General features: G+C 43.0%; 1 protein-coding gene across 1 annotated transcript in view; it reads left to right on the forward strand.

The window, feature by feature from the left end:
• Positions 1-628: 628 nt before the first annotated feature.
• The window catches only part of WWC3 (WWC family member 3), a 91407-nt gene continuing 76837 nt past the window's right edge, over positions 629-15198 (forward strand). The window contains 2 exon segments of the mRNA XM_054163460.1: positions 629-1242; positions 1245-2062. Of these exon segments, the coding sequence (XP_054019435.1) occupies positions 1063-1242; positions 1245-2062 (998 nt within the window). The 5' untranslated portion in view covers positions 629-1062.

The raw sequence follows: 15198 nt of genomic DNA on the forward strand, positions 1-15198 counted from the left end.
CTCTGCTGTCTTTGAAATATGCCTCAAAAATATCTGTAACACACAATCAGCACCTTGCTCCTGACATACTGCTGAACTCTTGGGACCACAAGACAGTCTAACAACCTGGTGTTTACTGAAGCAAGCTCTCTGTTGGGATGAGCCGATAAAACCACACAACGTAATCTGTTGTGCTTTTGAAGATCAGATGTACAACCTAACATATGATGAATTTTACATCTTTACTGCTTTTTAACTCTACTTCATTACTGCCCTCAGAGCTTCATACAGTGCTTTGATCACTACACCCACCTATTATCACACCTCACTGCTGACAATAGCCTTTGCAAGAAGACTTCAGCCTAGCACTATTGAAATAGCTTAGAAAACAGGTTAAAGGCCTGATCTGTGCTATGATTTATACTGCCTCTCTCATGCACTGCTTTGCTGTTTGGTAACTCATGGTTTAGGAGAGAATAAAAAGAGGAAGGGAGAGATAGGCCTAAGACGTTACAAACAGAAGTCTCTTAATTTTCTGCATTTATAACTGCATTGCAACAATTAATGTTCACAGAGTTAGAACTTAAAACAGTGAATGCAAGTGGAACGTAAGTGGAATTGTAATATACTCCCTGGCAGCGTGTTGCACATTTTAGGGGGCTGAGTTAAAAGATGTTCAAGAACACACTGCTAACCCTTTCCTAGTTTTCAGAAGCTTAGATGTTACCTGAACTCTGTATTTCCAGATTTTCAAAGTTTTAGTTGGAGTCAGCATCCTGGAAAGGCACGGCATACCACAGGCTAACTTTTTCTCTTCTGTGTCGTGATCTCCAGCAGGCTCAGGTCAATTAAGACACAGCTGCTTTCTGCTCTACCGGATGAGACTGAGGGACCCGACTGAGATGTCAAGTGAGTCAGACATACAATTCTCCACCATCCGTTACTCAAGTTGTTGCGTGGTGCGCAGCACCTCTCTTCCACCACTTTTAGCGGCTCTGCAGTTAACCCCTGCCCCTTCTCACGCCTCCGTGCCTATCGAGCTTGCCCTAGCACCTCCGAGGCTTTTCGAGTGCGCACCACGGGATGCGTGACCCGGCGAGGGCCTGGCATCGCTCCACTTTTCCTTCGCCGCCTGCCTCCCTCCCCAACGGGCCGCGACAGAGCACAGGCCTTGGGGCGGGGCGGGACAGGACGGGAGCCGGAGGGGCCTCAGACTTTTCCCCGGCCCAAGCCCAGTCGGGAGGGCTACCGCCTCTCTCCATCGGCGACGTGTCTGGGTTTGAGCCCGGCTTCCGCGGCGCGGGGCGCGGCCGCCGGCCCGGCCTCTGCCGCTTCCCTTCTGCCTCGCACACCGAGCTCGGCCAGGGGAAGAAGCCAGCGCGGGAGGGTCCTCCCACCCCGGACCGGCCCTCCGCGGCGTGGGAACAGCCAGGCGGGGAGGAGGCGGGGGCCGGGCCCTGTCGGAAGGAGGGAGGGAAGATGGCCGGGGCAGGCGCCGGGCAGGACCGGGGGGAGGCGACGGCGGGGCGCTGCTGAGCGGCGGGGCGGAGGCGCTCGGGCCGGCGGGCCGAGCTCGGGGACTGGGAGCCGCGGCGGCGCGGGGCAGGACCCGGGCGGGGTTAGGAAGCGCGGCGGGGCTGGTCCCGGCGCGGAGCGGGGCTGGCGCGGGGGAGGATGAGCTCGGCGCGGCACAACCGAAGCCGCCCGAGTCCCGCTCCCTGCGGGGCCGCCTGTTAGTTCTGGAGGAGGAAGAGGAGGAAGAGGCGGCGGCGGGCGGCCGCGGCCCGGGCGGGACAGGAGCTGCCCCGGCGGCGGGCGGGGAGCGGGTTTCGGCCGGAGCTGGGCGGCGGCGACGGCCCGGCAGCGGAGCGGCCATGCCGTGGTTGAGCGGTGGGCGACGGCGACGGCAGCAACAAGTGGCGGCGGGACAGGGCGGCGGGCCGCCGGCGGGCGGGCAGCGGGGCCGGGAGAGCTCGGAACTCCCACTGCCCGCCGGCTGGGAGGAAGCGAGGGACTTCGACGGGCGAGTCTTCTACATCGACCATAACACTCGACAGACCTCGTGGATCGATCCCCGGGACAGGTAAGACACCGAAGGCTCCGGCGGACGAGGGAGGACCCGAGGGAAGGAAGACCCGACCCTGGTTCACCCTGCCGGGCGCCAACTTTGTCGCAGCGGGGGAGAGGATGAGGAGAGAAGGGGACGGAGAAGCCGAGGCCTTCCCTGTCCCCTTTCCTCGCCCTCTCGGCAGCGGGACCAGGCCCATCGGCGACATTTTCCTTCCCCCGTTCGTGGCCGCGGGAGGGTGTGGGCGGCGGGACCGCCGGTGCCTCTGCCGGCTGGGCGCTCCGCCTCGCCTCCCTTCGCCTTGAAGCGAAGGCGAGCCAGGATAGGGGGGGGCCTGTCACGTCGACCCTTTTCGTCCTGTGCATGTGAAAACCCGAGGGGCCGAGCCCTTACCCCAGCAGCTGCCTAATTTGCCGTCAGTATAAATATTAAATCAAGAAAAATTGGAGGTTAGGCGGTGTTTCGTTTTGTTTGGTTTTTCAACCCTTTTCGTGGTGGATGCTCAAACCAAGTGTTGTCCCTTTGGAAGGGAGATGGAGGGCAGGAACGTACTGGCTCTCCTGTTTATGCTCCTCAATTACTGGGCTAGCACGGCTGCAACTGAGTGGCCTGGCCATCCTGATTTATTAGCGGGGCTGAACTAATTGGCAGCAGCAGGCTGGAGGCATGCTGAAGTAATTTGGTAGATTACCTCCTCATAAAAGATAACGCTGCGTGGAGGTAAGCAAACCGGTAAATTCCTGCAGTTAATTTGACAAATACGCCGTCTGCTGCAAATCACCCGACTGCTGCGTTGTTTCGGGACAGCGTTGTCACGGCTCCCAGGCCTGGCAGTGCGTGGTGAGATCGGGTTAGGCCTTTTCCTTTTAATTAGGGTGAAAAAACACAGGCAGATTTTATGCTTTTTTAGTAGAATTGCATTATAAGCGACATTTAAGCGTTACAGTTTAAAGCTGGTGGAAGCGTGGACTCTCTGTAGCGGGTGCCGCTCGGTAAATGCAATCTCGCTTGAAAGCGGTCGCCTAAAAATTTCCACGCGGAGTTAGCGAACACAAGTGTCAGTATTCTAGGTGTCTGCGAAATAAGAAACATATGTCTCTGTGTATACTTTTCTATATTAAACAATGTTTTAATACTAAGTGAAAGTTGGACAAGGACAGTTTGAACCTCAGCCAGAGCTACCTTGCCAGAAGTATGCCTGGAATGTTAAGCAGGCCACAGAAACATTCAAGCACAGTCTGGGTTAAAGACTAGTAATTTGAGCAATTTCTGCCGTCTTGCACAATGATACATAACTGTTTAAATAGCCTAAATATTTACCTACCAGATGAAGATCTTTTTGTTTCATCATTGAGACATACTTATGCACGCACATATTTATTTTTCTTTTGTTGAGGCATTAAATATTGGTTGATATGCTTTAGAGATCACATTTTTCTACATTAAAATGCATACACATGTTGTTAGCTTACTTGTAATACGCTGTTTTAAAGGTAATCAATGGCATAACTGTGTCTGTGGCTCGTCTGTCATCCTTTCCATTAAATTTAAGAGGGTATGTGGTTTCCTCTTGCATATAGACAATATAAAAAAGGATTTAGCCATGTACTACTGTGTTTAAACTCCATTACCATTCAATGTAGGTAGTATTGCTAAAATTATGACTTTATATTTTTGAGAAATAATTGAAATGCCACTCAATGCTTGAAAGTGTCTCCAGATATTTCACATCAGTGTTTAAACTTAGATTATTTTGTTTTTCATTGGGTAAGAACAGGCTGTAGAGCAGAGATTGAGGCATTCATTTTGAGCAGATAGAAATGAGACACTTTCATGAGCACGTATCAATAGTTTCTGCAGATTATAGGTAGCAGGAACTAGTTTTATGATTGTAGAGTTCATCTCTGAGAATAGATTACTACTGTTACATCAGTGAGTTGTCTTTGTTCTTCTGCATAGTGGGAAGTGACCAGGTTTTCATTGCAGCTATTCAGATTCCCGTGGGCAGCAGTGAAGTAGGAAAGGATCGAGTTAGTTGTGTTCTTGCTCGGTTTGGGAAAGAAAGGTTGGTGCAGCATGGAAATGGTACTGTAGCTGTATTTCTGTAAAAACAAGTTGAGAATGTGGAGAGCAGAATAGCCTACTTGTTTCATATCTATCTCAGCATTTTGAGTTGGGTATAGAGTGTCAGGGATCACCATTTCTGTGTTTGAGGAGGAACTGTGTAAAACTATGGGACCACAGGCCATGCTGGATTTGATCAGGGCTCTGACAATCAGCACCTCCAAGCTTTCCTGTGGGCAGTAAGTCTCATGGGCATCCCCACAGGCTTCTCTTTTCCTGCAGCTGGCACGTGCTTTTTCTTTTCAGCATCCCTCCTGAGATTTCTCAGCATTTTGTGTTGTTTGGCTGTGAATTTAACTTGAAGCAATTATGATTTAAAAAACTCAAACTGAAAAGCACATAATCCACCTCCCCAGCATTTTCCCCATTGAAGCCAAGAGAAGAAGGAAATACTGGTTTGGAGAGGTTGAGTCAGTAAAGGATTTCAGAGTTTGGGAAAGAGAAGGTGACGAAGGCAAGGGAGGAGGGTCAAAAAACCCCCCCCCACAACCAGAATGAGAGGGGATAAAGGACTCAGAATTGGATACCTTAAGATTTTCTATGCTAAGAAAAAGTTGAATAAATTAAGAAAAAAAGAGGGAGAACAGTAGAAGAGTAAGAAGATGAGTCATTTGAGAAGCATCTTTGGTATCAAACTGGTGTGTAGGATGGGGAAGATAGTATATTGATCTGTGTGGATTGCGCATAATAAGTGGATTGTGAATGGTTGATCCTGGGAGCAACACAGGTCTTCAGGTTGCAGTAATAGTCTTATCTTAATAGGTTGCAAGTTCTTCAAGGCAGCTTTTTTATCTTGTTTGCATAGTACTTGCTATATTGAGGTTCTGGTCAATAAGTGGGGATTGTAAATGATCTTATAAAACACTGCCTATGTTTGTGGTTGATATCGCAGATCCTCGTGGCACCAAGGATCTTACTGTTGCTGTCTGTTGGTGTTTGGTACCAGACTGCCTTTTCAGGTGATTAGATTTTAGATAAAATGTTGAGTTTGGCAAAAGCTTTCCAAAAAGCTAGTGAGTCTTGTTGGATTTCTTACATGTGGAAACTACAGATAAAACCCAGTAGTATTTTTTTTGCTGACAAATGCTAAAGGAGAGGGCCTGTTTCCTTCAGCTTCTCATTGTGAATTGTATGTTTGTTTGAAGAGTGAAACAATCTTACGAGTCAGGATTTTAAACTTGTATCAGTGGTTTTGCATGGAGAAATTGTCTATTTGGGTGAGCTCGGGAGGCACTGAAAAATCACTGTGGGCTGGGTAAAGACTTAGGTTTTAGCAGCTGCATTTGCAGAAACTTCCTGCAAGCTGGACTGATGGTGTGTTAATTGAAATCAGGGAGTTTTTCTGTCCTGTGTCCTCATCAGCATGAGACCTAAAAGCTGCTTAATTTGAGTACAAGAGTAAAACCCTGGTCCTGTAGAGAAGGTAGGTTGCAAGGAGTATGGCAACAAGTGGGGATTGACATTGGAAATAGAGAGAAGGGGCAAAATTTCAGTAGGTTGTGGACAGCAAGGCAATCAAGAGTTGGGGATAGGGAGAAGGAAGGGATGGCACCTTAAGCCTGGGAAGAAAAAAGTAGGGGAACTGGACTGAAAACCAGTAGGACAGGGAAAAACAGGTAAGAAGAAACCGGTCCAGTGAGGGTGCAGGGTGTGAGGGTGTCAGCTCTTTTCTTGGTTGTACAGGGAACCCTGAGGGAAAAGAGTGCACTGAGTTTGGATGAGGAATCTTCAGAGTTAGAAAATATGCATGCGAGGCAGCATGCAAAGTCTAGGTGAAGAAGGGGAGATGTGAAATGTAAGAACTATGTATAAAATAGGATAATGAAGGTCAGGAAGTGTAAGATCTGTGAGGACAAGGAGATTGATGAAAAATCAGGGTTGTAGAAACTGGAAATAAGCAGGAAAAGCTAATGGGTGTGAAACAAGGAGTCAGCTTGAGAAAGTGGGCAGAAAACCCCAGAAGTGAGGGCTGCTTTTTTTTTTTTTTTTTTTTTTTTTTGTGGGATGATTTCAGGACTCCTCATTCTCATAGTTGTATTTGCTTTTAGCAAATTAGGCCTGTTTTGCCTCTTCTCTCTGTGGGGTAGGGCAAAGACAGTCCATTACTGCTATTGTTTCCTCTGCTGTGGCAAGTGGCAGAGTGAGGTATTCAAAGTCACGTGCCAGTGTGGTGCTGGATGATGCAATTTCTTTTTCCCCAGTTTGATTTTGTAAAGGAAGGGGAAATTGCAAGTAAGAAGCTTAAATCAGGAGAATATTCATGACAGAGATTCAAAGCTTGGACACTTGAGACTGAAGTTGCTTAGCTACTTACTGTGTTGTATTAAGAGGATTTTTAGTGACAAACTACTTTTTCATGTTTTCTTGCCTTATTTGATACATGGAGAGCAGCAGCTCTGAGGCCAGACCAGAGGGTTGTGAGGCAATGAGAATTGCTTCTAAAATTTTCTGCCAAAATTGGAAGATGTTCCCCTCTCTGGTGAGTGGAAAGGACCTTTTGGTGCACCAATGCATCAAATGTTTAGAAAGGCAGTGGGCTTTTTGTCAAGGCAATTAGAAGCAGGATTTAAATCAAGATTTTTCACAAATAGCATTTTTCTGGACTTGGCTTAAACCTTCACGCTGAGTCTCGATTAGTGTCATTCAGTATTCAAACACTTTTACTCCAAAGCATCAGAAAGGTGAAGGCAACGGAGTGGTTGGTACCTTTGCCTTTTTTGAAAGTTTCCTTCAGGTTCATGCATGTTTTCAGATTTTTTGTGTCTACTTTTTCTGCTATATTTTGGTTATCAGCTGTTTTAACACACAGTTTTGTTTTGAACTAATGCTGTTTGTGGAATGGGAAGAAACAAAGCAATTGTTGATCTTAATATTCCCTCTGAAAACATTATGATGACTGGGCAGATGTAAATCACTTGCTTTAACAGACTGTATCAGTCAAATAATTTAAAACATAAAAGGTCATCTACGTGGTGCAAAAATGTATTTTTGCAAGTGGTGCTTGGATGCTGTTTAAAGGGGACCAGAAACTACTGAAGTACTAATTTGTGCTTCTATAAATTGGCTTTCTAGGTTGTCAGTGCTATACTTGCAAGAGATGGTTGAAAGGGGGTAAAATGCATTGAAAGAGTTTGGATCTGGCAAATATGTTTGCCCATGAGAACAAGATTTATTCACTTGAAGAGGTGTTTAAGAAATAGTTTGTGTACTGCTCAGAAAAAGGGATTATACTGGAGGCTTTAGAGCTGTTTTGTTTAGTAGATTTGTAATAATACCTGATAGCATATTTCTGGTTTCAACTTCTGCCTAAGTTTTTAATAGTAAGAGATGTTAAATATCAAAATGTGGTGTTTTTTTTTTCCAGTCTGCTTAGGTTCTGTAGTTGAAATTATCTAGTTAATTTTTTTTTTTAGTCTGATTTAAGTTACCTATCATTTTAAGTTCATTGTCCATAACCTTCTATTTTTACTGGCTCTGTTGCATGATGTATCATTTGATCTATATAAAACTTATATATAGCTAAATATATCTCATAAGGATTGGTAGAGCATCCATTCCTTCATTAGAAAGTAGAGAGCTTCCCTATCTGGTTGTTGCTCTTAACATAGTGAGGAAGAAAACCAGTTCATCCCATTATTTAAAGCATCTGGGTCACTGTAGTTTAGACCTTGATTACCTTAAGTTAGCAATAAATACAATGGACTTGATGGAATCTATATTAAAAGCATAGCATATGAAGTAGTGCTTGATTCCAGATGTTTTGAATTTTCTTTGCAAATGTCAAGCCTGGATGCAGCCACAGTGTGGATGGGAAAGCTCTGCAGCTGTGTGACTGCTCTTCTGGCATGTGACTGAGAATACATGCTGCAGCACATGCTGCTGAGAAAAGGCTGCATTGCCCTGAGCCTCCCTGGGCAGTCTGCACAGATTTGTGCTTTAGTTCTTGTTCTGAATAATTTGGAAGTATTATAAAAGGCATACTGTAACTGACACTTGTTTTGAAAGCTTTGTATATGTATATGCCATCATAAATCTACTTCAGTGCCTTTCAGGAGGGATCCTCTGTCCTCGCCAGTAGGTCTTCAAACAGGCAGATACTTAACCTTATATTGTGGCTGAATTCCTTGAAAATGTTTGTTTTGAGAATGAATGTAGGCAACAAGTGTCCTGGCATTGATGTTGGTGTTTGGTATGTTTTTCAAGCTGAGTCTTGTGTTTGATCGATTCTGATAGCAAGTAGATGTCAATCAGCTGGTTTATGGTAAATAATTGCAAATTATTGCAGCATTTTTTGCCCCCCTTGTTCTCAGCTCTGGTTTAAATATTTTTTTAACGGTGGCCTGTAATTTCTTATTGGATTTATGGGAAAAAGCAATAGCTCTATGAAATGAGGATTCACATTTTCTTGTAATTCAGTTAAAAATGAGTGCTACACCTCCAGTTGTTGAAGGTTATTAATGTTCATAGTATTTTTAAAGTATCTCAGAAAGCAGATGCAGGAGGCATCCACTGCTTCTTCCTAAAGGTGAAAGAAGTGAATCTGGATTTATTGAATTGAGTTTTTCTGGTTAAAATACAAATGCTTCGAAAGCCTGGCTTAGGTAGCATCGAACTGCAGGGTAGAACGCACGTGTGCTAAAGCATAAAACTGCTATTGAGTCATGGCAACCTCACTAACCAAAAAATGTTGTCAAGCCTCTCAGTGTTTTTTTTAAAGGTGAAGGGACTTTTTGTGTGTGTGTGCATTTGTAGTATTCACCTCTAAATAAAAGTATTTTCAGTAATTAGAAGAGGAATGCAGACACCTGCCTTATTGTATCTCTGTGCAGTCTAGAAAGGACTAAATTAGCACTTGTGAGCAGCATGTTGCAGCAATGCAATGGCAGATGTTGTGGGAGCATGGGCTTTTCCTTCAAGGGTTCTGTGAGATGCTCTTGACTGCCTTACATGTGACCTGGATCTTACAGACTGAGAAAGAGTGATCTGTTGTGGATGTTGTCAGTGCTCAAAACTGTCACAGAAGATACTTTCCTATTTTTTGTAAGCATAAATCAACCTGTATCCCAGTCAGTTTATTGTCACAATAGCTGCACTTACTGTCATTGAACAGCACTGAGCATTGCTAAGAGAAAATTGGGTATTGGCATTAACGTATCTGCTCAGAGGTGTGTGGGGAAGTGTCTGTTTTTCAAGACCTGTAGTCTGCACATGTGAGAATGCAAGACTGGAAATGTCACAAACCTAGGGCTGGGCATGAAGCTCTATTATCTAGAGAAAAGAAATTGTGTTTAGGACTGGATTCTAGTGATAAGTTTAGTTTGAGAGATAACAACTTAAGTGTTTTTAGTGAATGTAAATATAGTGACAGCACTGTGCAAACATAAGAACAAATGACTTGTAGGCAATAAACCAAAGAACAACAGAAACTGATCGATAGGAAGGTCTTGTTGACAGGCTTCACAGTGGTGCCTGCTAAAGGTAATGTGGGTTTATAATTTTGTGTTGGTTACCATAGGTCAGAGCTTTGTGAGTCTGTATGTGAGGCCAAACAGAAGTACTTAGTTGATAATGTGATGAAGCAAAATACAACCAATACTTTTTCTGCTTAAGGTTGAAAATAGACTTTCCTGAGTACCTTATCTGCTGCAGATGTGACAGTTCACATTCACTGCTAAACCTGCCATTATCCCAGCTTTTAGTTAGTCTTCATCTTGTTTCTGGTTGAAAGAAGCTGATTAAAGAGAACATGCTTTAGGTGCTTTTCCTACCTCTCTGCCACTGCAGAGTAGTGCATGCTCAGCAAGGTTTTGCAATACAGCACCCTTGAGCTACTGGTTAGCTGCTGCCAAAGGCAGTAGTGTCATTATCAGCCACATGGTCTTCCCCTTCTCTTACACTGCTACTGGTGCTTATTTGACTTTATAGTTAGACAAATTAGGAAAAAACCCCAACCCTATGCATCATTTAATTTGCCTGGTTTTGGAGAGGGTAGCTTTCTGCCAGTTTAGTTCCCTAAGATGACTTAACCTCCATGACAAATGGGTATGTAAGTGACTTATGTCAATTAAGTTTAATTCAAGGAGGAATTGGCTTAGGCAAAAGTGATGAGTTTGTTTAAAACCTTCTCTGAGTAAATCTTTTTGTGAGTGGTCTTGACTACTGGTTTCTAAATACACCCATAGTAAAGCAACATATCTCTAGACAAGCTTCATGTTATGTGTAAAAGGAAGGATTCTTTTTTTTTTCAGGTATAAGATAGATGTATAAATGCCAACAAAATTCAAGTAAGTAGGTATCAGAGTCAGTTTTTCAGATGAGTAGCAGCATTGGAGTGGCTATTAAGAAGTGAGAGAGTTACAAGCAGCAGAACCAGTTTGGGGACAGAGTTTGGGATATTGGTGGTAGCTTGGAAGCCCTCATGCGAAAGGTTTGGTGGTGAGAAAAAATCAGTGGTGAGCATTGCCATTCCTGGCAGGGATTGAAGTTAGTGTTTAAGTGAACTGGAGCAAGGACCAGGTAAGTGTCTGTGGGAAGACAGTGGCAGTGCAGTACTTTGGAGTTGTGTGTCAGAGGGAACTTGATGAGCTACATGTGGGGACAGATTTTTGATAGTGTAGCGCCTCCAAGGAGGATCTAGGTTTGGTGTGGAAGTGTAGGATGTAAATAGGGAAGGGTGGAATGTGAAAAGGCATGTTCAGGTAGTAACAAAAAACTGACAGAGCAGCTACTGGGGTTGCTTAGAAGGTAGCTTTGTCTCCAGTGTTTGGAGCTGTAACTCAACAAAAACATTGTGGCAGCGTGATTGAGAAAGCTTTTTTAAGGGACTTGAGTGTGTCAAAGTTGAAATTGCCAGGTTGTAGAGAAGAAAGTTACAGTATTTGAAGTAGATGAACATCTTTGCTGATGGAAAGGAACAGGGACTCTTGATTTTTCGCCTTGCTACCAATCCCAAGCCTGTTTAGTGGAGGTAAATCCCACAGTTCTTAACTAGTCATTAATGGCAAGGGAACAGGGATGCAGGCTTTGTTCTGCCATGCCACAAGGGTCTTGATAATTTCTTGATTCTGTTCCAGATAGGAAAATTAATCTGGACTTAGTACAATTAGGGTGTGCTGAAAGCATGGTGAGACATGATCTGACACTTTTAATGGCCCTTTGAATCATTTGAGACAGCCACTTAATGCAGCTAGCCTCCTGGTGAGGCTTGCTCTAGATACGTTGCATGATCCAGTAAGTGGGAGTATTTTTCAGTTTGTCTCTCTGCCTTTTTGTGGCTGTTTGCTGGAGTAGGAAAGGCTCTTCTGTCCAGCGATGAGCATGGTGGTCTCAGTGTCTTTTGCAGCATTGAGGCGATTCTGTGCTCTACTGTTAGCTCTTTGGGCTGAAGGAGCTGATTGCCTCCAATGGTTGAATTGGTAAATATAAAAAACCGGAGCAACTTTCAAAATTTTGTTTTTGTGTTCAAAGACTTTACTATTTCAGTGTATTTAATTGGCAGTGGGACAAACATAAAGTACAGTGATATCAACACCCTTGAACCAGCAACAGAGAATCAAAGGCTATCTTTCATAGCTTTCTGAAAGAGTTATTTTCAAAATGAAATATCTATGGAGAATCTTGTTGAAACAGTTTTGATTTATATTGTACTTAGGCTGAAACGCTTTCACACACAGTGATTAGTATTCTTTGCAGCAAGATGCAAGTTTGATATCAAAGCTGAAAATGCATAGTATTTAAGCACTGATTTATTTAATCTTGGATTTCAGTTTAAACAGCTAAAAAAGTTTTCAAACACCCTTCACACAGAAGGCATTCTTAGAAAGAGTGGCTTACCCATATTTGGAAGGCTGCTGAAGTACTGCATAATTATCTAATTCTATAGCATAAACAATTTGTGACACACTTCTCAAAGGAGGATACAGTCCAAAGCTACTTGACTTGAACAGCTATGCTGTGCGTGCTTAAAGAGAGTTTCAGAATAAAAGAGAATTTCAGGGGAAAAAGTAAACTACCATTGAGAGTTGTTTCTTTTTTCCCCCCAATACTGCAGTAAGTAGTAGATGGAGAAAGTATTACATGTGTTCAGAAGTTAGTCTTGTATTTTCTGCTTCCCCAGATTACATCTTTTGTATAAGACTGAAACTCCCAGTATTAAAGATACAATATGGCAGATAGGTAAAAAGCCTCAAACTTCAGAAGTTAGCCACAAAACTCGAGGAAAAAGTCTTTTAATGACTCTCATGGCTATTGGAGCATAGAGAAACGTTAGTAACATCTAAGTAGTCTCTAACACTATAATTGATGACTAGCATCAATTAACCTGATGACTATCCATTATGAGCTACAGAAAACATAACCAAATTGTTTCAGTTCAAAAAACCCTTTGAGTCCAACCATTACTTAATTTGAACCATTTGAATTCCACTTCTCTGTTTAATGTAGCTGCTTAGTTGGGCCAATTATATAATAGAACTAGTTGTTTAGAAGAATGTAGGAGGGAGTATGTGAATGTTTTGTGCAATGCCATTTAATCAGCTGAAGTTTCAGGCATCTTGCCATCAATGATTTCTTACAGCTACAACCTCATTGCTTCTGTTGGTAAATGTTTTTTCTCCTAAAAAAAGAGAAAAAGTTAATGTTTCCTGTCATTGGTTGTGCATGTGGCTCAGAACTGCCCAGTTCTTTGTACTGAATCTGTTCATAGGGGTTCAAGTATGTCTTAAAGAATTACCAACTACCTTAATTTTTACGAGATCTTCAGAAGGAGCATGTGGAAATTTTGGTACAAATTTTGATGCCCCAGCTTCTTCTCTCCTAGGAGTGTGTTAAGTGCTTAGAAGAAGAGTCTTGAGTTTTCCCACAAGGGTGTGTAAAAGAATCCTTGAATATTTCATTGAGCTTAGCTGTAAACCTGTTTTCGTGCTAAACCAGGTTAAACTGTGTCTTTCCATGACTACTTAAAATGCAAAACACCAGATGGTTCATATGGGTGAAGGTATATAGATATCTGTATGTGTGTCTGCATTTTAAACAAATGTTCATAAAATTTGCCACAATATTGTGGAAATCTGACAGACTAGATAAAGCCCCAGTGATTGTGGGAAATTTCTCCCTTCCACTGAAACACCAAGTGCCCTGTATGCAGAGCTGCTTCTAGGCACAGAGTAAACTTCTGCTGCTGCCTGCTGTAATATTGTGCTGGGTAAATTACTTCTGGGAGTAATCCTGTAGATCTGTCCATGGGTGCTCAGATCATCCCTTTGGCAAGAGCAATGATTACTGGGTTTTATTTTGGTGAGGGGTTTGGAACACAAGCCCTATGAGGAGAGACTGAGGGAGCTGGGGTTGCTTAGCCTGGAGAAGAGGAGGCTCAGGGGAGACCTTACTGCTCTCTACAGCTACCTGAAGGGAGGTTGTAGACAGACGGATGTTGGTCTCTTCTCCTAGGCAACCAGCACCAGAACAAGAGGACACAGCCTCAAGGTGCACCAGGGGAGGTTTAGGATGGATGTTAGGAGGACATTCTACACAGAGGAAGTGATTGCCCATTGGAATGGGCTGCCTGGGGAGGTGGTGGAGTCACCATCATTGGAGATGTTCAGGAGGAGACTCAATAGGGTGCTTGGTTACATGGTTTAGTGGATTAGGTGATGTTGCATGGTAGTTTGGTTGCGGTGATCTTGAAGGTCTGGTCTATTCTATTCTATTCCATTCTATTCTATTCTCTAGATATCAGTGAGGAGTGAGCCACATCCTCTGTTCTCTTTCACAGTCTCTGCCAGGCAACCCTAAGGTGATACTGCTCGACCGGGACTCAGTTTGCTTTCTGGATTTTGCTGTTTGCTGACTTGTGTGAAGCTTTTTGGCAATGACTTGATTCTTCTGGAAACAGTATGTGAAAGAAGACACTCGTGTTTTTTCCCTCAATACCTTACATGTAAAGGGTTCAGAATTTAAATAAAACCAAAAGTTTTGTTGTTTCAAAAGATATCTGCATTATTGTATCATTAAAACATAGGGTAATACATTTCTGGAGTATCTCCTTTGTGGGATTGTGTACTGGAGTTTTGCATGTATGAACATCTGCCTACACTGTTCTTTGGGTATTTGTTTTATTCTCTCTGAACTCAGCTGATAAAAGTATGTTTATTTTTTGCCCTAATCACAACCGTAAGTTGCTTCTTGTTACATTCAGAATCTATGAAACATTTATAAACCAGTTTTCTGTCCTCTTAAAAAATAAATTGTCCAGTGCCCAGTGTGCTGGTTCCATTAGGAAAACCCCGAAACTATGGATAGTGTCCTGGCTGTGGAAATTCTCCCCCCTCCCTCTAATCCATGAATTGTGTTCTTTAAAATGCACTTCTTTCAAGATAATGTGTTCATTTTTCTGTCTTTTTGGTCTTTTATGTATGTGGTGTGAGACTTATTTCTAAAAGTGGATGAAGATTTGAATGCTAATATACTTGTGTCCAGAGATTTTTAGGATATGTCTCCTGTAAAGAAGTAAAAAAATGTTTTCCTGAGGGGTTATACAGACTAAGAGGCCGTTGAGGCAGTGTGGGAACACCACTATGTTACATTAAAGGCAAAATATTTCTCCTTTACTATAATTTCTGTCTCAAATTAGGAATACATCTGTTTTTTTCTCCCCATTAGTGAAGATAGTTTGATGTCCAGACTTTGATGACAATAATTTCCGAAGAGTTGTCAGAGTGCTTTGGCTAAAGAATTTCTGAACATTTTAAAATGCTGTACCTGGTAGAATTTAAAATGTATAAGTTTTGTTGGGTTTTTGAGGGTTTAGTTTTTGGGGGGTGTTCTTTTTATATGTTAGGAGAGGGAAATGTGTACAATGCTCATACAGGAGGGTTTTCCCCCACCTCACATCTGCATTTTACTCATCCTGTATACTCTCTGTATGCTGTCAGCTTTTAGAAGCTGGGGGTTGGTGGGTTTTCAAAAGTGGTTTTTGGTTTTTTGTTTTTTAATGTCATGGTAAAAATAGTTTGCAGCTTATTGAAAAA

Source organism: Dryobates pubescens, chromosome 8 (assembly GCF_014839835.1).
Source record: "Dryobates pubescens isolate bDryPub1 chromosome 8, bDryPub1.pri, whole genome shotgun sequence".
NCBI classification, from domain to species: domain Eukaryota; kingdom Metazoa; phylum Chordata; class Aves; order Piciformes; family Picidae; genus Dryobates; species Dryobates pubescens.